This window comes from Serinus canaria, chromosome 3 (assembly GCF_022539315.1).
Source record: "Serinus canaria isolate serCan28SL12 chromosome 3, serCan2020, whole genome shotgun sequence".
Classification (NCBI taxonomy): domain Eukaryota; kingdom Metazoa; phylum Chordata; class Aves; order Passeriformes; family Fringillidae; genus Serinus; species Serinus canaria.
Genome location: NC_066316.1, coordinates 72,517,968 through 72,542,195, shown reverse-complemented (window position 1 = coordinate 72,542,195; position 24,228 = coordinate 72,517,968). Strand labels below are relative to the sequence as shown.

General features: G+C 37.6%; 1 protein-coding gene across 1 annotated transcript in view; it reads right to left on the bottom strand.

Moving 5' to 3' along the window:
* Positions 1–225: 225 nt before the first annotated feature.
* SIM1 (SIM bHLH transcription factor 1) overlaps positions 226–24,228 on the bottom strand; it is a 52,495-nt gene continuing 28,492 nt past the window's right edge. Inside the window, exons 10-12 of the mRNA XM_009093325.4 lie at positions 17,116–17,281; positions 9,408–9,813; positions 226–6,757 (exon numbers count right to left, since the gene is read on the bottom strand). Of these exons, the coding sequence (XP_009091573.1) occupies positions 6,027–6,757; positions 9,408–9,813; positions 17,116–17,281 (1,303 nt within the window). The 3' untranslated portion in view covers positions 226–6,026. The remainder of the gene's footprint in view (positions 6,758–9,407; positions 9,814–17,115; positions 17,282–24,228) is intronic.

The window sequence follows — 24,228 nt, the reverse complement described above, 5'->3', positions numbered from 1 at the left end:
AGACATCTTGAATGAGGTAGCAGTATCTTATCAGCGTCTCTTCATAGCTGATAAACTGCATTCAAGATTCAGGGAGCATTTAGCATTCACAGGAACAAAAATAAATTGCTTCAACCTGTCCCCTCTCAATGCTAAGAAATACTCTCAATATTTAAAATAGATTCCTGAAAATGTAGACTATATAAGACAATCCTTAGTTTAAAAATCTAGGAAAACAGACAAAAATTGCATATTGGTAGCTATATTTAAAACAAACAAAAAAAATCTTCACATAATAAATACATCTTATGCACATTAACTTCAAATTTACTTCAGAAAGCTATTTACAATATAAATAATTATAAATGGGAACATTTTGCAAGATATTGTTGACATAACTAAATTATATTTTCTACATTACATTCCAAAGGAAAACTACAGATGTTATGCTACAATGTCACTAGCCCCTTTACATTGCAAAGCATGGTATTTGAAACACTGGCAATCTGTGTCTTTTTGTCCTTAAATGTAACCATTGGTTTGGCAAACATGAAATCCTTCATCATGTCTCAAGTGCTTTCTTTTTATTAGATTAGTATATTTTATGCATTGAAATATTTACCTTGGAAAAAGTTGCAGTGCCCTAAACATACTTTTTCTCATAGACTTTACTTTCTTAGAATGTAAAGGTGCCAACATTTTGTATTGTGTGAAAAAGATTGTTTCTTGCACTTTGAAACTTCCCAATGTATCAGTAGCTGAAAAGGAAAATAATAAATGCAGCCCAAATTGCAATAAATAAAAATGCTTAAAATGACATTTGGAATCCTAGAACAATAGGAAAGATTGAGAAATTTGTGTGAGAAGGGAGTTAAATAGGGAATGCAACCAGAAAAAAAAAATCTTTTTTCATCCTATATTTGATCTTCCCTTTCAAATACAGCTTTATAGGTGGAGTCATAAATTAACTCTTTTCAAAAAGGGATATATTCCTAACAACTTAGAGCCAGATTTATCTACAGAGCTCTTGTATACATAAGCTAAATGCAGCAGTGAAGTTTAACCTCACAGCATTTTGGTTTTTTTAATTAACTAATGCCCTAAGGAAATGTGAAATTGAATCACACTAGTTCTCTCACTGTTTTGAACAGAGGACTATTTAATTTTTCTGGTCTTCAAAATTACACCTAATCCTCAGCTATACCTTTAGAAGACTTTCAAAACACCAAACTGAAGGGTTACAGAAACCTGGGGGTTTTTTTATTTACTTTTTTTTGTAGTTGGTTTGGGGTTTTTTGCTTCTCAGTGCACACAGCTGAAATATTTAACCATCAATACTAACTGCAAATAAAATAGTTTATGCTCCACACTGTGGAGCTATCTGGAGTTAAGCCAGTATACCTACAGGAAAGCATGTTCATCCACCATTGTCCCTAATAACAAAGCCTGTATTGCCTTAAGGCTCTTAGGTGCTTTAAGTAAACTTGCAACTCAAGGAAAGAGCAGGGTCTGAATCCATTTGCGGCCAGACTTTAACTATAGCCACCTCAAAATAGACATAGCCAGGTCTAATTCTGGAACTGTGTGCTGTAATCCCCATTACATACAGTTTTGTATGCAGAAACCAACTCATATGCCACAGCTTTGTTCTGTGACTGAAAGGTTATCTGACCTTTGGAACAGCCAGGCTGATTTTCTGGGGTGGCTGGGCCTTTTCCAGAAATAATATGCCACCTTTTATTTTTTCCAACTCACTCAGCATGCTCAAATAAATGAACATATGGTGGTTAACATACTTAGGGACATTAATGAATAAATGCTGCATGTGTAGAGACAAAAATGAGATTCAGATAACAGTGATTAAAGGACTTTAAAAGAGCAGAATTTCACTGTGTAACCCACGGCAGTATTGCAGACAGATCAACAAAAGCCTTTTTTAAAGCTTAAGAAATACTTTTGGGGCTGGGAGAGATGCACTCATTTTTTCAGAACATAAATAACCTCTTTTATAGAAACACAGCCATTAGAGTTATTATCTTCCATAGTTCCATACTCACATCTTGAGATTTAAGGAAAAAAGAGTTACAAAACAACCCTCAAACCTATTACCAGAAGTCAGCTTTCCTCCCTTTGCATGTGCTAAATAGTACCTTACTTCACAAATATTCACAAATATTTGAATAAATGGGACAAATTGCAGAGTAAGATTCAAGAATCACAAACTCTGTGCCCAAGAGGTATAATTTCATATAAAGACTCGAGGGTTTTTTATTTCTTTAAACAAAAGAGATTGTACTAAGATTGTAATGCACAAAAACCATAATGCACCATCCACTGACATCAGTAAGAAATGGTTTGAAAGAGCTGCGGTCACTCTGTATTTGGAGTAGTTGCAAAATATTAATTTTGTGTTAATAGAAAAACCAGTATAATGTTAAAGAAATGATGCAATACAGCAATTTATATTGTCTCTATTCCAAAACACAACATACATACCTTATTTAAAATTATAACCTTTAGCTAATGTGATACATTTGAAACTTATTTTGTTCAAATGCTTTGCATTTTTCAATTTTGCAAGATATTTCTTCCCATCTGATTTGGAAAAGGGAGAAACATAAAAACAGAGATGATATCCTTGAAGGATACTAAATGAAAATTTGAATTACATAATAGGTAATGGAAAAAAACAAGCTCTATATCATATTGAAAAGCACATGTAATATGAGCTGCAGTGATATTATATGCTATAATTAAGATTGCAGACTTGCTTTCATGTAGCATGAAGCATGCAGAGTCTATGTTTGCAAAACTCAATGCTTTCTGTCAATTAAGAAGAAATTCCTGGCTATCTAAAGAAGCAGGATAACAAACAAGCTGACAAAAGACATCCATCTCCAGCATACTGTACTGAAGTGCTAAGGAGTGCCAGTTGCTGGAATCCCATGAGGAGAGAGAGCTTCAGCCTTTGCTTGTAGCACAACATGGCTGCATGTAGAGACATCTCTACTGATTTATTCTATTCCTTACAGTGCATTTTTTTGCCTTTGTAGTGGACTAGAACTATTGAAAATAGGAATAAATAACTACAGTCTTGGGATCACTGTAAATAAGGATGGGGAACTTTTATTGCATAGCACGCAGGCCTCTTTTCCTAGGTGAAGTCCTGTAGCATCTTATGCTGTGCCTGTTGGTCTTATAAGTCTTCTGTTTTTCAAAGGTGCCTGTCAGAATGCAAATGCAGCAGTTGCTAATGTGTGGTTTCCTGGCTACTTGTGGCCATTAGACCACAGCCAGGGAACTGCAGCTGGTCTGCAGAACTCCGTTGCCTTCTGAGTAAAAGCTTGATAGCAAGAGTGCTTTGTGATCCCAAGGAATTTCAGTGCTGAGAAAACCCCATCCATTCAAACAGTTTGGGAGACTCTTTTGAAATACAGGGTTATATTGACACTTAGACGTGGGTTTATATGTACTTGTAGGGATAGGATGATACCATGTACCTCTATTCTAATTCGCTTTGCAAATTGCATTTTAATACTGTAAAATGAGACTCCAAGTACAAGTTTATTCATATTATTCATAGGAACAAGTGAAATAAATATGTATCCAGAACTAAATTTATCAAAAATACTTTCTTATTCCTATGCTTTACGAATATATACAATTGTTGGGCTGAAAGAAGTTCATTTTGGTCCATTTCTTCCTCTGAGTTAACATTTGTCAAGGTTTTTCTTCCCCTCAGTTATTTGTCTTATCTTCAAACAAACAAAAAAATCTCTATCTGCTTCTTTTATTGACCTTCATTATCCATTTGGCAATGAGTCAAATAAATTTCTTGCCAAATAATTTTGTACTCATTTTGCCTTTGCTATCATTCAGTGCCCTGTCTCTCATTTCTGCCTCTAGTTCAAATAGTGTTAGACCATTGTTTATCTCTCCTCTGTGCAGAATTTGGTGCACATCAGTGACATTACCCCTTACTCCTTTCCCTTACAAAGATGACAGACCCAGTTTATTTAAAGCTTTTATTAGATCTTTCAGTCTCTTTATCTTTTGCTGAGCTCTGCTCCACCTTTTTTGTTACGAGGTTTAGATAATAAAGACCAGACTGTGTTGTTCTCCCTTGTGTTCAACGTGCATTTCACCAGGAGTGATCACACTGCAGTCAACAAAGGTTGCTTATGGAGTAAGGTACCACTCCATTCAAGATTCACAATCTGCTTTGGAGTGATCAGGACTCTACACAGTATTCCAAGTTCAGAGAGGTAATTTCCTCTGCTTTCAAGTATGTCTCTACTTACGTGGTTTATAATATTATTATTTAGCTTTTGCTTCTGATTAGTTTTATTTGGAAACAGTATTTTTAACCCACCCATAGCATGCTGGTTTATATTTAGTCCCATTGATGACTCAGTCCCATATGTTGAGCTTCTGAATGTTACAAATTAAGCTAGTCTTAGAGCTAATCTCATTTTAGTAACCACCTCAGGTCCCCGTTCCTCCACATTGGCAAAAGAGGGAGCAGTGGTCCCTCCTGTTGCAGTCAACTTTGGGACCATATAAATGCCATACCAAAAAGGATGGGTCTAGCAATTGTGACTACAAATGCCCTATTTTACATTTTTAGCATATGTTTGCATTTATTCTTTTCCAATTAATCAGTCTCTTTGTTCATGAGGTTATTAAAAATTTAAAAAAAGTTCCTCTGCCTCTTTTGATGTCTTGTATAACTCCAGGACTGGCCTTGATAATACCAGCATTCTCAATGCAATTTAATTCCTTGGAGCACTGATTTTCCTCTACTTTTTTAATGTACATATGGCTGATTTTAATATCCAAAATATTTTCTGATATTCATTAAATTATCTGCTGCAATCAAGTAGAGAATTTATATTTCGTTATCAAGGTCATGCCTGTTACTTCACTGTGCTTCAGACAGTGTAGTTATGATACTCTGTACTCTCTTAATTAACTCCAAAACTTTATCAGAAGTCAGACAAGCTGCCAAAGAGTTTTTACCTATTCTTGACTCATGTATTTTTACATTTATGCAACTGCATTTGTATTTTACAGCAATATTTCTATTATTCTATTGAGTTCCTTCTGTGTTTTAAATTAATTCTTAATTATTCAGCCACTTTTCCTTCTTTTATAATTATTACTAAATGGCATACTTAGCTACAGGGTTAAGTGTTTACCTTGGACCACTCCTCATTCCAGTCTATTCTCCGTGTTTCTCCAGGCAATTTTCTTCCATTTCACTCTTCTAGCCACCATGGGCAACCTTTCAAAAACATGAGAACCATCTCCCATCTCTACAGACAAGCAAGAGAAGCAAACCTTTTGCATTTCTCAAAACTACAGTGACAACACCCCTTTCTTTTTAATACGGTAGAGGTAAACATTTGACCATACTAATCATAAGGACTCTTCAAATCAAGCATATGTAAATAGCTATGTTTGTGAGTACACAAGGACACAACAATTCGAGGAGATCTCTCTTCTTCCTCCCTTTTTTGATTTTATATTGGTCAGCCATGGATGCTTTATACCACACAGCAGCATAACATACTTGGCCTTTGGGGAGTAAACAAATCACCAGAAGTACACATTTTGTTGTGTACTTTGAAGGAACACATCCCAACTTCCTGTGTAAAAAGAGTGCATAGCAGTTCTGTTGCCTGGTACCTATGCAGTTCAGAAGATTTGCCCTTGGCAGTGTTTCCAAACAACACCTCTTACACAATGCAAATAAACTGCTCTGCCACAAATACTCCCTGCCTGAACCTCTTCTATCCTTCTCAGCAGGCATGGCACCAACTTTGCATTTAGCTCCATTTACTCTAACCCTGCATGCCAGTGCATTTGTTTTTTTCCTTAAGTAATGTGTTTTAACTAACTTATCCCCCCAAACCTTAGGTTCTTCTTTCTAGTGCACTGTGGTATGGGAAATGCTGGTAAGGACAAGGGCATGAAAACATAGAATATCTTCCAATTAGATCTCAAAGGTTATTTTTTAAAGCGCAAAAGTTTTTAGAAAAAAAGTGTCAGCTTCCATTGGTTATTATAACAGATGTTCCCTTGTGTCCTTGTGCTGGATCTTGCTGCATCCTTAAGTGAGAAGTCACATCAAAGTGGGATCCATTACAGCCTAGTGAATAGTTTCTAATTGTTTCAGTGTCATATAGATGCTCCAGGGCATATCCAGTTAGTGTGTAAGCATGCTTATCAAAGTACTGCCTGTGGGAGCTGTAATAATTTGGAGAGGCTGCTGGATGGTCTCCTTGGGTTTGATGAGGGGACATGTCTGAATGCAGGTAGTCTTTAGCAAGTACCAAACTAGATTTTGATATTCGATCAGAGCTGGGGCTGCTTATCCTAGACAGTGTTGTGGGGCTGTTGTCGTAGTCATTTTCGTGTGGGCTCATAATTTTTCCATCCCGCTGCTGGATGTGTTCACAAGGAGGAGTGTTGGCAACTGTTGGCACGCGGCAGACGTCCGCTGCCAGCTGCTGCTGAGGGTAGCTCGCAAAACAGATAGCGTGCTTCTTCCCTGTGCCATTAATGGAGACCAGTGGGTCAGGAGTGGTTTTCCGCAGCTGTAACCTGTTTTCTTCTTCTTTAATCATTTGTTGGGTGGCTCTAATGAGAGTTTCAATTTTGCTGGGCTCGTGCGGGCTGTTCTGATACTGCTCGGTACGGTATCGGTCGCCTGACTCGCTGGCAGATCCAGGATCGGGTGAGCTAACAACACTGTCCTCATCCCAGTGTCCTCTTCCTAGGAAAGAGAGAAAGGAGACAAGCACTGAAGTTTAAGTGATCTTGAAGAACATGTAATCTGAACCTAATTTCACACACAGAAAATCAAGTCAGAGGTGGGTCATAACAGTGAGCAAAAAAAGACCCCTTGCTTTTCAGTGACAAACTCTAGTTTCCAGAATCTCCACTCGAAACAACTAACTCAGCTGAAAATATACTAAGAGATCTGAGCACCTCAACACAGGTATCTGGTGCCACTTGATACACTCTTGGGTAGCCAAGTACCTGCATAAGCCTGGCAGGTATGGAAGCAACTTGAAAGCAACTCTTTTGGAGTAGCTAGAGACGAGGCAGGATATCCTAGGGCATGTCAAAGTGCCCTCAATGCCAGTGTTCAGCCCCTGGCCCCTTACTACCCTGAGTGAATTTGGGCCACAGTAAAAATAAAAATCTCAGGGAATTACAAATCTACAACATTCCAGCCTTTCCAGGAGCTAAAACAGAGACAGCATTTAGAAATAGCTTGTGGTTATGGTGAGACTTGATGCAGGATACACAACAATAAATAACCACAAGTAGCGAGGGAACTCTTCAAAAGCTCAAGAACCCATAGCTGTTAGACAGGGACACTAAAAATGTGATGTCATATCCCCATGCATAAATATTTGTTTTTGAAATGGGAAAATATTATGACATTCTTACCTCTCTTCAAAAAATAAGGCCCATATACATATCAGAGAAGGTGTTCAGCTTGCAAGTAGCTGAAAGGACAGAATCATACCTGTCAGTCCTCACCAGAAAAAAAGTGAGTGGCCCCAAAACCTGAAGGGTCAACATTCTGTTAAAGAGCTTGGTTTGCTGAGATGCATTCCTGCAGGAGGGCCTGTGTGGGACTTGCACGTGTTACTTTTCAACGCCTCTGCCTTGGCACACACAAAGTCCTCTTTGGGGATGAAGCACTTTGGGTTGGCTGACAGTACTCCTCAAAGCAAACCCATTTTCAGACTAGCACATGAAGTTTCCTCTTTGTGCTGGGTCAAGGTATACAGATCTGTTTGTGTTGCAGACCAACACCACTGCATTGCAGAGTTCACTAGAAAAACCAGGGATGGGCGTTTGCAAGAAAAATATCCTGCCACTGCTGGGGAAGTACTGCACTGTGGGCTACCATGGACATGAATTTATCCTTCAGATCCTCTTAAGAGCTGGACCCAAAATGCCAGGGCTAGTCAGGTTTTTCCCCCAAAGCTACGTGGAGACTGAAAACCTACTGAAAAATGTAATGCTTGACATAAAAAAAAACCAAACCAAAACAAAAAGAACCTGCAGCACCTGAAATTACAGCAAAGCCAAACAACATAATAAAACCAAATGGTATTATCCATTATTGGGTGAATTATTCTTGATAGAGTTATGGAATTAATATCTAACACGTTTCCATTTGTACTTTGGTATGATATGTCTATGTTCAGCAAGAATTATCATGCATAAAATTTGCCAGCAAATTATCATCATTTGCTAGATTTCTTTTTTTTTGAGGAAAAGAAGCTAGAAAAACACAAATAGGGCAGAAGAATAGAACAGACACAAGGAAGGAGGCATGTTGTCACAGGAAAAGTGGAGAACAGTCCTCATCAGGAAAATTTTCTGGTTTTTCTCTGGTTGTATTTCCTGGAACTTGCTATTTAATAATTTTTTCTAATCTCAACATACTTTTCCTCAGACTGGAGCAAAACAGAACAGCTCTTTTTGTTTACAAAGCCTTGTTCTGCAGTTCAATGGAATAGTAAAAACGAAATCTGCTTTTATGAGTTCTTTACAGGCAACATTTGTTTTGATAGACTCTTTTGTGGAAAAACTTTGTTTTTTTATGTTGCATGCATCCTTAAAGCCTAGAATTCTGACTTTAGGGCCTGTTACTGTCTTCTAAGACTAAGCCTATAATTTTAAAACCAAGGACCTTTGGACTTTTCCAAACCCAGTGTCAGGCTGTCACCGTGGTTTCTTTATTAGCTTCAGCGTCTAAAAATGTGCTAATGCACTGAGTTGCAACCGGTCAGAAACTAAAACAAATTTCAGGCTTTGTGCTGAAAGGATGAAGAGATTTAAATTGGCTAAAAATTATCACTGAGGATAAATGTCTGAAACCAAAATCAACTGTCAATTTCAATAGCCAACTTTAAATAAACATTAAATCATACAGAATCTAGTAATAACCAGTAGGGAAAAAAGTCACTCAGAGAACAATTTTTCCACCAGCTTTCAAGATTTTTTAATATCTAGCTTGGATTTACCTATAATTTTAAACTAAGTATATTCCATCTGAAGTGTCTTGCTCCTAAGTCCAATAAAAACCACTTTTCTATCAAGTGAATTATTTTGTTTATATTTTTAAGATCATGCTTAAAATCTCCTCAGTCACATGTTTCCACCTTAATGTCACAATGAAAACACAGCAAAACTATATTCTGCTTCATATAAACCAGACTATTAAAACTCAGCTCAGCTTGAATTTTAAGTATTCCTCATCTCTGCAGATGTGAACTCTGAGACAAGAACATTCACCGAAAGCATCTCATTTTCCATCTTCCACATAAACAGCTGTATGTCTCTGCCGTGTCGCTTTAGCTGAGATGGTGTCGCTTCTGCAAATCCTTGTTATGTCTTACCATGAATCCTGTGCACTGACGTTATGTGGGGCATACTGTTCTCATACGCTTCTCTGCTCTCAGGGGACGACTTAGTCAGAGGCAAGGCTGAGCGAGAGCCCCACCAGCTCTCCCTTCCCGGCTGCGGCGTGCCAAGGAAATACCGGCCAGCTTCGCATCTGCCTCCTTCACAGGCCTGAGTGTGGAAATGCCTGTCATCAGCCAGCCTGGAGTGGTCGAGCGCAAAGCCGTAGCAGAGCGCGCCGCGGTCTGAGTACTGTCTGTAGGCACAGGAGACGTCGTGGTGCTGGGAGCTCGCTCGGTCCGCAGGCTCCAGGAGCTGCGGAGAAGCCGTGTCGGTCAGGGGGCTCCCACCCCACTGGCTCTCGTGGTCAGACTCGGATCTCTCCGTGTGAAATCCAGAATACTGCAAAACAGGAGAAGCAGCGTGGGAATTACCGCACCTGGGTGAAATCTGCAAGGAACTGCCCTGGGAAGGCAGAGTGTGTGTGTGTGACAGTGTGTTTTTTGTGAGCGTGTCTGCACCTTCTGATTGGGCTCCTGGTCCTTTCCTGTACAACGCTCTGTAATGAGCTCGCAGATGACAGGACAGACCTCATGAAAATCTAAAACATCCCATGTAGGCCCTTAACAGCCATCTCCTTTATGATGTGCAATATTAGGCTCAGAAACATCCATGTTGCAGTTCAATATATTTTTAGTATGTCCAGGTTTTTCTTGTTGCTTTGAAAGCTGTGCTTATGCTCAGCCAAGATGCTCCAATGCACTTCAGCAAAACACTTCCAAAAGGGACTGAAATAACACTGCTCCTGGAGCATTCTCACATGTCAGATTGAAACCGAATGTATTTGAAGGATTTTTCCAAGGTTCACTCTCTTTTTCTCATATTTCGTTTGTTTATATTTTTTTTCTTACTTGGAGTTGTATCTTTGAACTTATTTCCTCTTATTAGGAGGAAAAAGTTGGCACCAATTCTGAAAGATAAAGCTCTAAAGTGATGGCAGATAGGTAGGAAGCTAAAAATCCCAGCTCTCTTGCAGTATGGGAACAAGGAAAATCCAGAAACTATTTGCCACTAAAAGTGACTACTAACCAAAGCAGACAGAGTGAGCACTGTTCACCCTCACTAAAAAAAAAGCAGGGCCCTCCCAACACAGAAAAGCAACTAGGTTGTTGGAAAATTAGTCAGGACAGGAACATGAGCATTTGTTTAGAGAGAAGTAAGGGTTAAGTTAAATGTCACAGATTTCTAGATATTTATAATGAATGCCTCAGTTTTTTAGATACCTTTTGGGAAAGAAAAAGAATGTATATTAAACCTCCTAGGATTTAGCTATCTCATTTTTAAATCTTTTTATTTATTGGAACTGTCAAACTTCACGGAACATTTTTAAATCAATTTCACCCATGATTATGGGCTGGGATGAGACCAAAGCTGTACATGCTCACCTCTTCAGCACTGCACACTCATGTCACAAATCAATGTATTACAACATGAAACTTTGGAATTCTCCCATTCCATCACTCACCTTCCATATGCCCGCTCTGCCTTTTCTTTTAATAGGCCTAACATAAGGTTACCTTCCTTTTCATTAGATTAAGTTGCTATGAAACTCCTCATTATCAGCCAGGATCAAGGTTTTATGCACTTACCAATAGAAAGTACTTACCAGATGTTTGACTAAGAGAAACCTAAACCATGTGTGCAACATCAGTGGAGTTTTTGGCATTTAATTGGGCATTGCTTCAGTGTTCCAGTTTATATTTGTGAATACTGTTTAGGTTGTGAACATGATAGATTATTTAAAGAAAACAAAGAAAGGGTCGTGGCTTTGAAGAAGTCAATTATATTTTGTTATTAGTTGTCAGAAGAATACCCATAGGCAACAAGCCTACCAGTAGACATGGAGGAGGTCAAAAGTTAGTGCCACGATACTCATCACAAAGGTTTAGAGATGAAAGGAAAAACATGAATTTTCATGAAGGTTAGATAGTTACAGAGCCACAAAAGAGCTCTTTTAAATGCCAGTAACTCAACGTACACTAACTAGGAACTTTATTCAGTCACCACAGTGTTATTATCATCAAATGGAGCATCTATCTTTTCTATTATCCTTTCAGACCTAACATCTACAAACTGCTTAATCACAAAGGCACCTTCGCAAATAACAGCTGAATTATTATAAGCTTTTTTACAAAACAAAAATTACTTCAAGCTTGTTTACAAAAAATGTGATAAAATTAATTTTCCAATTTAAAAAATTAGAAATTATTAACAAGATTAACAGTTAGTAAATTTTATTTAGAAAGAAAAATTTTAAAAAGAAAATTACATTTTAGTCTGTTTTTAATTTCAGAACTGTTTTTAATGCTCTGTTTGAATTTGACTTGTATAAACCAGATTTTTTTTAATTTTAAAAGTTAAGCAGAAATATACAGCATAAGCCTAAATGCAAATATAGAAAAGTCGAGTTCATTTATTTTCTTATTAAAAACAAGACTCCTAGTATGTATTTATTTCATGAGAAGTACAAGGAAAATTAATTTGCAATACTATTATAATGAAATGTCTTTTTTTGAGTATTTATGATGATAATAAATGCCAGAGAATCTTTCAAACTGAAAACTCTTCATTTCCTGCTCTATCTCTACTAGATACTCTTCTATTAGTTCTCTTTTTCTAAGGACATTTCAGTGTCCAGTGTAACTTCTCTTGAAGAGAATATCTTCATTTAACTGAAAAGTTGTGCAATTTCTGCTTTTATCTTGAACCTAATCACAAAAGGCCTTTGTGCACTTTTCTTAAAGAAAGGGAAATTGTCTCATAGGGTTTATATCTAGTATCTCAGAAATGCACTGTGTGATGTCACACAACCATGTATCAAGATCAACAATACTTGACTCATCTTCCTACTTGATGTGAATGAAGATTATTTGAGGTCTGACCCATGGCAGGTGCTAGGCCATGGACAGAATTAAATTAACACAGTCAATTGCATTTTCTGCCAAGGCTTGATATGACTACTTACTCCTAAGGTGCAACATAAGCAGACACAGGGCAAAAATATGTCTAATTTCCTTTAAAGCCAGCCACATCTCCATTTGGCATCCTCAGGCTGCCTCCACTGCTGCAGTCCAACCACTGCCTCTTCTGGGAATCTGATGTTGACAGGTGGAGACTTCAAATATGGGCATGTGTGACATGTTGATGGGGGAGAAATGAAAGGGTGATCAAAGATATTGCTTTACTGAAATGGGAGTGGAAACACTATCTCTCAAGTCAGAATTAGGCTCCCATATGTCAAGTGATGAAAGACCATAAAAAATTGTATCAGATTTAATGAAAATTATGGCAAATTAAAATCAGTCGTTTTTTTTTCAATCAAAGTCGTGTCTCAGCAGAAACATTTTATTTTCTGCTGAGAAAATAAACATTTTATTTTTATTGTTAATTTCTGCTCTCTAGCTTCTATCAGGAGTCAGAAGGCAAAACTAATTTATTACTTTTGGGTTTTTGACAAAGTTTAATCAGTAGATAGTGATAAATAACTTCAAACTGGCAACATCTGAATTCCCTTCAGGTGATTTCTGAATTGTCATCTGGCATAAAAAATAACAAAACATAAATTAAATGGTCCTCCAGCTGGTTCCTGGAAACTGAATAGTCACCTCTGAAAATTAGAAATGTCTTCCAGAGTGGTAATCCACTATACAATCAAAGTGAGAGCACACCAGCAGGACTAGCACTGACAAAGAAAAGGTCTGCAGGCCATCACTGATGCATTTTCATTCAAGGAAAACTTAGGGAGGGCTAAAGAGATAAGGAAATAGGAAAATATAAATTCCATGTCTAAGGAGACTTACAATATGAGAGTCCATGGAAGCGCAATAGGCCAGAGGACAATTTAATATTTCTTGTGTGATTTTCTTTTGCCTGCCCTTCCATTCCTACAGGTGTCTCACTGGCCTGAGGACTTGTCCTGTCATACACAGCAACATCAGCCTGCTCTACATGCCACCCCAGATGTTCAAACAACAGACATTATAGATATATAATTTTCTGGCAGCCACCTCAGGTTTTTATCATTATAAACATTAAATATATGGTGAAACCCTCACAGAGCCCTCTTTTCCACGAAAAACTTTCACTACATCAGCATTGACAGCTTTTCTCTTGATTTGTGTCTGAACCACGAGGGAAAAAACATCACAGATGCAGGCTCCATTGTACTAAGAACATATGCATGATTTAAATCACTTTTATCTTACATTTTACTAATGTAATCCTGAAATGAAAAATATGCTCTTTTCGCGTTCACTATTATAGGCACAACAGATGGTGAAAGGCTTAGATTAAAGTAATACAGCATGTCCATTAAAGTAACCCCCACTGCTGGTGACTCTTCACCAGACCAGGAGTTATGTTTACTATAAAAAGAGGGGTTTGCTTTGCTTTTGAACACACTAAAAGTTGCCAAAGCTTTAGGCTATAGGAAGAAATTAAAACAAAACAAAAGCCAGGCTGGCTAGAATTCTGTCCAATTCTGTTATCTTTACTCCACTCGGTGATATGCCCAAATAGTGATGGATTGCAGAATTAATCCAAATTATCCATCGAAAGGAGATAAAAAATTAATATATCTCTGACATCTGATGCATTAACATATACACCTATGTACCTACCTATTAATATATACCTATACCTCCATCCAACAGCTCTTGGGTACATCCTTACTTGTATGTGTGTTTTCAAGATATATATATATATATAGATATATGTATATATAAAATCTTTATCCAAGAACTAAGATGAGATATGAAGCAATAAACGTTTATCCAGATCTCACCATGAAACTTTTCCACTGCAGGCAGACAACAAGCAAGTTCAGCATTTTTTAATACAATCATCATTAATGGGACGTTAAACTCCAAAGTAGTTCAGATGATCATAATTAAAATGTTTTTCCAGTCTTGCTGCTATTGCCTGCATATGGAATAAATGAGGTCCTGGGCTAGTTTTTGGGAACACAAAGGTTCCTGAACCTAAATTTTGGGAGGCCCTCATAATGACTACGCTGATGATGCTGTGGGGGAAGACTACAGGCATCTTTTCACCAACTCATGATTTCCTTTTTCTGCAAATATCCAACAAACCTTCATCTGCCTGTTTGGCTTTTTTTCCCACCATCTCTTTTAGCTCTGCACCTCTGTGGTGGGACAGGACTAGAAAAGCACTTTTCAAACTCTCTGAGAAAGTTCTGCAGCTGTGCCACGAATTTTGGATTGCTCTCCTCTCTGCTTGTCCTTCCCCTGCCTGAGGCTGGTTTCACAGAATCCACTAGCCCAGTGTACAAACAGCACACCATGCTAATCAAGTGCTGACCAATGCCTCCTGTTCAATGTACTCAGTTTCACTTAAGACTCTGCACGACCCACATTATCCTATGTTTGCTTTTGCATAAGAATTGGGGGAAAAGCATCAAGACTATCTTAGATGACCAAAACACCCACTTTTTGCCCTAGTAGTAAAGGTTCAGCTGAAATCGATTAGTACCATTTTCATACTGTTCACATCTCATGTACCTATCTTAGGGACACACAGCTGGCAAGGTGAAGGGTTCTCAGTCAGCACCCAATAAAGCATATGATTTCTTTTTCTCTTCAAGAGAGAAGCAAAGTAAATGGTAAGGGAACAAGAAAAAATGAAGGGAAGCAAAATGGGAAATAAATTATGCACCTTTAAAGTCTCATAGGTGTCCTTGACTTCAAGAAGTACTTTGCCCACTGCCATTATTTTACTAATAAACTTCCTGCTTCCTTTCCTCACCACAGCTCAGGCTCCTGTGTAAGCCAAAACCCATGACCTCTCTCTTCAGCTGTGACTTTTAAGTCACACTCTAAATTCTCCTCTACTGACTGGTAAATTACATGGGCAAGAGACTGAGGGACACAGGCTGTACCACCTGCTGCATGTTCTTCACAGCAGCTTCTCTTAGTCTTTCAACAGTTTATTCAGTGGTGGAGAAGGATGACAGAGAGGCAAAGCCAAGCTGCCAGCATTACTTGTGGTGATGGGCTGCAATGAATGGCATGACCATTTTTCAAGATACTGGCAACTAACATGGCTGCTTCTTTTTGAATGATGAAATATGTTACTTTAATATCAGGCAGCTGGTAATGAGGATGCAAAATGAAAGTGGAGACTGAGCACCCTGGGCTTTCAGGCAACAATCCCTGATAAACCAAAAGTCACAATGCTGAACTCCTCATTCAGTATTTTTCTTTGGTGACAGAAGGAATAAGGAGGTCATACTTTCAGAAATCAGATAGATGTGGAAGGATGACAAGCCTTCAGCTGGGATTGTCCTGCTAGCAATGAATATTTTGGAAAGGATTGTATAAGGCAAGATGAAATGTAATTACATTATATCAAAGATAGTCATAAAAACTGAATTTAGGATTATCCCCAATTCTATTAAACAGATTGATTACAATAGTTACAACAATGTAGTGCATTCAGGGAAAAGGCTTTTTTTAACAACCCACAGAGACAAGCATGAACAAGTGAGCTATAATAACCTCTGACAAATGTTAGATTCTTAAAATTAGGGATTCATATTCAGGTGCTCAGTTAAATATTTCCTGTGCCAAAAGCAGATGTCATTTAACTGAAATTCTTATCCTTGGTACTTCAGAGAGGAAAAAGAAAGAAAACAAGGAAGTAATGTAGATATTTGGGATCACATTGGACCTCTCTTAGAGATCCAGTCAGAAAACATTGCACCTGCAGAGAAACTGTAGTTTTTAAGGTTATTATCAGTTAAATATTGAGGTTCTTTAAATATTCTACTAAATATTTGGCTCTTTAAAAATACATAGCTCTTCAATCTTACGTCTTGAATGCATACTTTTATATCCAGTTTGTTTATATATCTATTTATATCCTCTTATGTAGAGGCATAAGACCAGTAGGACTTGTATCATTAGTAAAGATCACAGTTATTTTACCAACATGTTTTTTGAGCTAAAAGTTTTATAATGTAAGAATACAAGTGCTGTGACATTGCCTGCAGAAATCAGTTGCATAAATGTATTGTGTAAATTTCAGTTCACAGACCCAATTGAGTCTGGTCCATTCTCCAAGCTGGGACATGTTCCTTACAACTTAGACTTGAAAATGACCATCTCCTACTGTTTTCTTCCTTTCAAAGCTTTACACACAGAAAAGTAAACATTTTCTTGATCCAATTCACCAAGTTGGCTGACTGCCTTCCCTCATTAAAACTCATTCCTCTTGACTATAATTTCAGTATTAACCACTATCTGATATCTGGCAGCTTTCTAGATTTGTTGGAATTAGTAAAGACCAAGTAAGAAAATGCAAGATTTCTCAAATGGCAAAACTCACAGTCTTTTTGAACCAAGTATTTCAAAACCAACATGTCCTTCTGCCCGCTTCTCAGTAACTCTGAGCCCTGTGCTGCTATTGTTGTTGATAATGATTTATTATGCACACTAAAACACAAATGTTTCCAGCTTTTTAGAAGCATTTTAAAGAAACATATTCCTGTCGCAAGCTTGCATAACATGCTGTCCTTTATTCCCTTTGAGTAACAGGTTCTTTGGCCCATTCTAGTTATTTGGGTAAAGTAGCAGCCAAAATCAAGATATTCAAAAATATTTAATTTAGTTTTTCAAAGACAGCTACCTGTGGATATGGTGATGTCCTTGATTTTGACTTTGTGCTCGAGAGGCGAGATTTGCTTCCCTTTCTATTATCCGTTATGGTCGGAGCTGAATTTGCGTATGAGAACGCCGGCTTGGCAGCAGTGACCTGATCCAGGGAGAGCTGTAGTCCTTTATATTCAGTGTCCCTATATGAAAGGCAAAAGTGAAAAACAATCTCACTTCATGTCTTAATGGGAAACATTCCTTTCTTCTTAGTGGGAGGTGGAAATGAAAGATATTTTTTAAGGAAAAAGAATAAAAACCATCCAGGGCACACCAGTATATCCCCTTAATACATTTATGGAGTATATCTTGCTAAGCAATAGCACTATTTTTATACTGAAAATATGATTGCTTTTTGCATCCAGCTGTTATCATCCTGATCTGCTTTCTTCAGTAATAAAAAGCAATGGGATGAATATTTCTGAGATTTGTGTTACAGTTCTACATTGGTCACATAGCTAAGCAGTAAATAGGATACGTTTTTCTCACAATTCTTTTAACCGTACAACTACAAACTTTCCGTGTGTGTTATGTGTATGTGTGTGTTCACATGTGTGTATGTGGGGTGCACATAACAGCCTAGACAGATGACTAAATAAACTGAACAAAATAATTTTTAATGGAAAACACTTGATCTCTAAGGTTCTATTTTTCATTGCTTAAGAAGTTTCAGGCAATTGTGTAAATTTTTGGCTTGGTTTTGTTTTCTTCTATAGGTCTTATGAGTGTTTATTCATCCATTTTTAATTTCTTGTATCAGTTTACCAGAGATAACAGCTAAATATATATAAATCTTGTGATTTAAATAGCCTGTCCTTCACCCACAAAATAATAGAGATTTTCTGTGGGGAGCTACATATAATGTCAGTTTTTGAAGTTTGGCATTAGTTTCTTCAAACTAATGAATACATAAAAGTAAGGAAAACTGGCATTGTTCACAATGTCTTACTAAGCATAATGAGGGCATATGCATTGGACTGCACTTCTCTGCACACATCTGCATGTCTGCTGATACCCGGGGGAGTAACAAATGAGCTCTCCAGCTTTCATGTAGTCATACGGAACCTATTCTGACAATGATTTATTAAAAGAGAGCAAAGCAAGAGCTTCTTCCTGACCTACCTACCTGGACGAAAAGAGGAAGGGTTCATTTTTATTCCCTTTGTATTATCAGTAGAGAAGTAAGGGATAAGGGAAGAATAATGCTTCTCTTAAGCAGTCAAGGAGGCAACATATTCATTCACACATTATCCCATACCCCATTTAAACCTTAACCTGTTAATCTAAAGATTAACAGTTAATGAATTATAGTTAAAATAAATTGTTGACCTAGCTTTAGCAACAATATCTTGGTCTATAATCACACAAATATTGATGTGCAAGCCATAAGAGTCTAACTATTTTGGAGAGAAACTGCATCACGGCCTATGTATATTACAGCTTAGTACACCGAAATTATTTCAGATAAAAGTCAGGGATAGAAGAATACACTGGCTAAGTCGCTGAAAAAAGTTAAATAGGATGAACTACTGAGCAGCCACAGATTAACCTGCATAACCAACAAATTAATTCATCACAGTTTTACAGTTTGTTTTTTCTTTTTCTTCTGATAAAAGATGTTTAGGTTTTTTGGCAATGCAGACAATGTATATGTGTCTGTGTATATATAACACATGAAAGTAAATCCCTAACATTAGAACTGCACTGACTATGCTGTTTCCAGTCCACAGCAGACAGAGATTTGTCAAGTGTAAATAGTGCTTTGTAATGCAAAATTAGTTCTTAAGGTAAGTTCTTGAGGTAGTTTGAGTTCTTGAAGTAATTTGTTCAAATTTTGGCTTTAATGGAGATAGGTCTCTGCAAGAATACCTGCATTTCAAATATCCTGTCTGCAGTGAAAGCATCTGAGTATGGGGATTTGCATTGGTCTCTTTGACAGGTATGGCTCATCCACATCCTTTGAAAGCATAAATTTTTCCCATGGTTACCCTCAAAATTGTCATCCAGACACCTTGACTTGACATGAAAAGCATCTGTCTCCATGACTGATTCCTAGGAAATTATCTCCATGTTATGTGAAACACAAAAGATGCCAAACAGTCTTCATTCTTAACTGCTACAATGCATGAGATTCTATCAACAGCCCTGAAAAAACTATTAGTCTCATTCTCACATACACACTCCCCCCAACTATTTGATTATAAGAAGAGGAAGGGTCCTGTGTTCTCAGTGTCAGATGCAGAAAATATTACCACCAGAAACTAAAATTAATCAAAACTAAGCAGGTATGTTTTCAGAGCCTTAGGGGCATGAGGAGGTTGTATTTTGGTTTTGAGCCTACCCTTATTACCTCTGGTTTTGCTGGAGAATCCACAGCTCTGTGCTGCTGCCGTAAACTACCCATCTCTGGTTTTTGCCACCCTGTAACCATCTGATGCTGTCTTGTGTCAGTGAAAATGTTTTAAAACACTGGGAGAAATGCTACCCTGGTATTCAGACCACGCTCTCATTTCCACACTGCTTGTCTGCTGTTATATGTGTAAGGGCCAAGCATTCAAGAATGTAGAGACTACTCTCTACAATGTTTCTAGGCTGTGGGAACCAGAAAAAAACCCCAACAAAACAGTCAAAGCAGACTTAACAAAACCTTGCATGCCATTCTGTGTTACTTTTCTATTTCCTTGGTATTGTTATGGTGAGGGCTCACCCTCCCAGAACACCACACCTTAGAATAAACAACACGAGCTTGTATTTGCAGCCAGTTGCTTAGACAGTAACTTCATCCAAAAAATTATAATTAAAAACTACCTGCAGTTCTTGCTGCCAGATGCAAAGTTTTCCCCTAGAAAAAGAAGACTCCTGTGCTCTCTTTGCAGATGAAAGAATGGACTTTTTTCATCATTGAGTCATGATTCAATACCACCTCAACCCTGTCCTAGAAGAGCTACCCTTCAGAACAACCAAGAGAGATACCAGAACACCATCAGCAGCTGCACAAGATAAATACCAGAAGTTAAAAAAGAAAAAGGAAAGAAAACATGGAGGACGGGTCCAGTGGCCTCCATATCAGATGCAAAAGATGTTCCACGAAGAAATGAAAACATTTTTGAGTATATCCATATGCACTGTGAGACAAAAGACTAGAGAAAGTAGGACTCCCAGTGATATGCAAACTACAGATGGAAATTCCGACAGCTTCCTAGAGGAATTTATAAAACTTTCACCAACATGGAACTATAATCTCCACATTCCTATTCTCAGACTCCTGAATCCTCTATTACACAGTCACAGCCACACACTAGTACAGCATCTTGTGTTCTATGCATAATTAAAAAAAAAGGTGGTGGATACAAGCCTCTTCCTCCAAGGTCCTCACCTTCAGGATCCCACAGGGATCCATACAATCTACATCTATCTACATGAGACTGCTGAGAGAGAGAGAGTGATATGGCATGTGTTCAATTGCTAACAGTATGTTGCTGACAATCTACTATTTATCTCATTTTCTGATGCAACTATCATCACTATAAAACATCAGAATAACTACAGGAAATTAGCTCTTAAATGGAGAACAGATGGATCAAACTGAATCCAGACAAGACCAAAGTGATGCTTCTTTGCAAAGGGAAACACATTGAAGACCTCCACCTTTTCATGATGGGAAACAGCCATTCTTTCCACAGTTGGATGGAAATTCTAGGTCCTCTTTGACTCCTCAGAGGATGTGAATGCATATGCTTTTGGTAGCACATGGTTCAAAAGTTGTATTATTTTCCCTCTGTCTTGTCGTTCCTCCCCAAATGAGAATCTGGCTGGTATGGTCAGTGTATCAGGCACCTACAGACTGGATTACCAGACTTCACTGTAAGCAAATTCAGAAGACAAAGGATAAGATCTCCTTGCTACAATATGCTGCTTCCCATTTTCTTCTCAGATCTAACTCCCAGAAGCATTTCCACTCTCTGCCATGTCTCTGGCTCTTTCAGTGATCTTTATAAAGCTTGAACCGAATTTTGAAAGTATTTATAGGTATACTACATGTACACCATGAAAAACCAAGGATCGACGGCAGTACCAACTGCATTTCGCTGCAATGAAGCATCTGAAAGCTGAGTACAAAACATTCTTTACTAAAGACATCTAGCTACAGCAAACTGCAAAGATGGTGAAGGACAAGGGCTGAAGGAGCAGAATGTTTGGAAGGGGAAGCCAATCTGTATGTACATGACTTGGATGTCTGCAACACTTATGTGAAATCTTCTCAAAATTCAGCTTTAGAACACACTTTTTGCCTACTACTATGACCAAAATGTACTATATGAAAAAGGTGGCAATAGTCTAGCTAATGAAAGTTTGAGTAAAAGATAATGAATCACTAGCAAACACAATCACACACAAAAAAAAAAAAAAAAAAAGTAAGGGAGTAGTAGAGGACCACAAAACCTGAATTCTCAGCAAACAGGAGAGTTTGCATAAATACAGTGACTAAGTTAGAGCTCACCATCAAAATGAAAAGAAAATTAGAGGGGTTTTTTATGTGGGCTTTTTGAAGGAAAAAATATGAGGAAAGGGTGAGTCAGCACTGACAGAAGTAATGTTGAAAGACAGAGGTCCAGAGTGGCTCACAACAAACTAAAACTACAGACAAGCTGGGCTTTCATTGTAATTGTGTTTTTTCAATTAACATGAGGATGTTTGGGACTACTATAGCTCACCATAGAAGTGAGAGTAGACATTAGCATTAGACAGCTAAAGGCATGAATAATTTTCAAGATGTTAGTAGTCCCTACTTAAAGACAGTGTTGGCTATGGAACAGAAGAGAACTTAAGCCCTGAAAAATGCTCTCAAGCAGAAAGAGCAGAAACATAGGATGTATCCAGAGGAAGAAGTGACAGCGTGACACTCATTAGTAAAGAATAAATAACCAGATTCATCCAAAAGTACTTAAGAAGGTCAACCAGACTCAAGAATACAGATCTTATATATCCAGAGTTATAAGTGACATGACTTTCAAAATAAGAAGAAAATCTTCAGAAAATAAGAGAAAATGCTCAATTCAAGGTAAATTCTGCAAAGCTGTAAGGAAAAGCATCTTTTTACATTAATACCACTACATACCAGAAAGGAAAAATAAGGTACGCATACAGTAACTGAGAAAACACAGATAACCAAGAAAGAGGCAGATATTTAATGAGCATTTAATTACTTCAAAAGACACTAAATTTAGACATCTTTAAGGAAATTAACAGAAATTTTGTTTTCATATGTGGAGTTACAGCCTTGGATGAAAAGGTATCATGGGAGCATCAAGACCTGACAAACATGGGATAACCTACACCCACATCATTCATTACACATATTAAATGACTCATGAAGTACAAGTTGAGAGTAAAAACATTATGTGATCTTAGTGCAGCAGATTCTTACATCATTGATACAACCATTCACCTGACTGAAGCAAAGCAGAAAATACTGCTCATGACAATGAAAAAAGTTTAATTACAATTGGTTGCACTATTCTTTCTATTAAATAGAGGATAAATGTTTCTTCATTTCCTCTAGTTTTACTTGAAAAAATCTATGGAAAAGGTCTTCATACACACTCTTCATTCCTTTAGTTAAAAATTAGAAACATTGTATTTCTCAGATGTTCTGCCAGTCTAGCAATAGAAACTGTGAGATTAACTAGAGGTGTTAATGTCATTAATGTTCAGTCTGTTTTTCTGAGTTACTGCAGTTTGGCTAAAATCAGACATGAAGGTGGTAAAAATCAGGCACTTTCTCATGAATGTCTGACCACAATATTGCAATATATCATTCTTCTACTTTACACATTGCCTGTGACTTTTAACATTTCCACACTCCAGCTCATGCAATGCTAACCAGCTCATGCAATGCTAACAGAGCACTCACTATTCAGCAGATGAGTGAAAAGAGAACAGATTCTGGTTGTTTGTCATCTTCATGGCTTCCTAAATCAGCAGATGGTACAACAAAACAGACAATTTCCTCATCTGCTGTGTCCTCGGTTCATGTACAATGTGTCTCAAAAATGTTTACAAAGGCCTCAGTCTGCTCACGCGATTTGTGAGGAGGAGCATATGCAATCCCTTTAGGGATTTATCCTGTCAGAATAAGGTTTCATTGAGGTTGTACAGGAAGCCAAATTTCAGGACAAAGTAAGAAAAAAGCTACTGAACCTCACTGCTTGTTAAGAAATTAAGCTGACATTCAGTTGTGAAACCTCAAAGTTACTCCCTGCCTAAGTTGTTCCGTCAGTACTAGGGATATTGTCAGCAAATCTCCTTTCTAAAATTTCTTGAGTGAATAGTCCCATATAGACCAGACCTACTGCTCACCAAAGTAATTGGAAAAACCCTCCAGATATCTTTCAAGTGGTTGCTTATTATTAGTACACCTGATGGCTAAGCCATACATCTACTCAGAGAAGTGAGAGTTCTGTGTATCAGATCACTTCAAGAAGTTCCAGGCACTCATTTATCTCCATAAATAGCACAAACAACAGGGGCTGTTTACATCTTGTTGAGTCAAAGTTTACAACTTGTCCAGCCACGAATTCACTTACATGATATCATATTTCCATATTTGCTTTTAAAGACAAAGTAATCCAACCCAGGAAGTTTAATTAAATTATTTGATACATTCAGAAAAACTGAAGCACAAATTTTACTGTATGGGTCACTTAACAAAAATGTCTGAGGATTTCCTCTAGACAACTACTATGAGAGAAATTGTACATATATTCTATGATTTTTTTCATTTCATAATGCACTCACTTAAATGCCAGTTGAAGTTACATAAAACATCCTGGCCTCTAGATAACCATGATGAGGCAAATTTTTCAGCAGTCTGAAAGCAGTTTGTCATTCTAAACTACACGCCTCACCATCTTTGGCTCCAAAAAGGAGACCTGTATTTGCCTTTATTTACTAGTCCATTAAATCAATGTCACCTCGCATCAGCAATTAGGGAGCACATCTTTAGGAATTAGTGTCACATAAATCAAAGTTTTCTCATATCCCTGTAGAATTATTCCCATATTACAGAAGGCCAGACTGATGACAACAC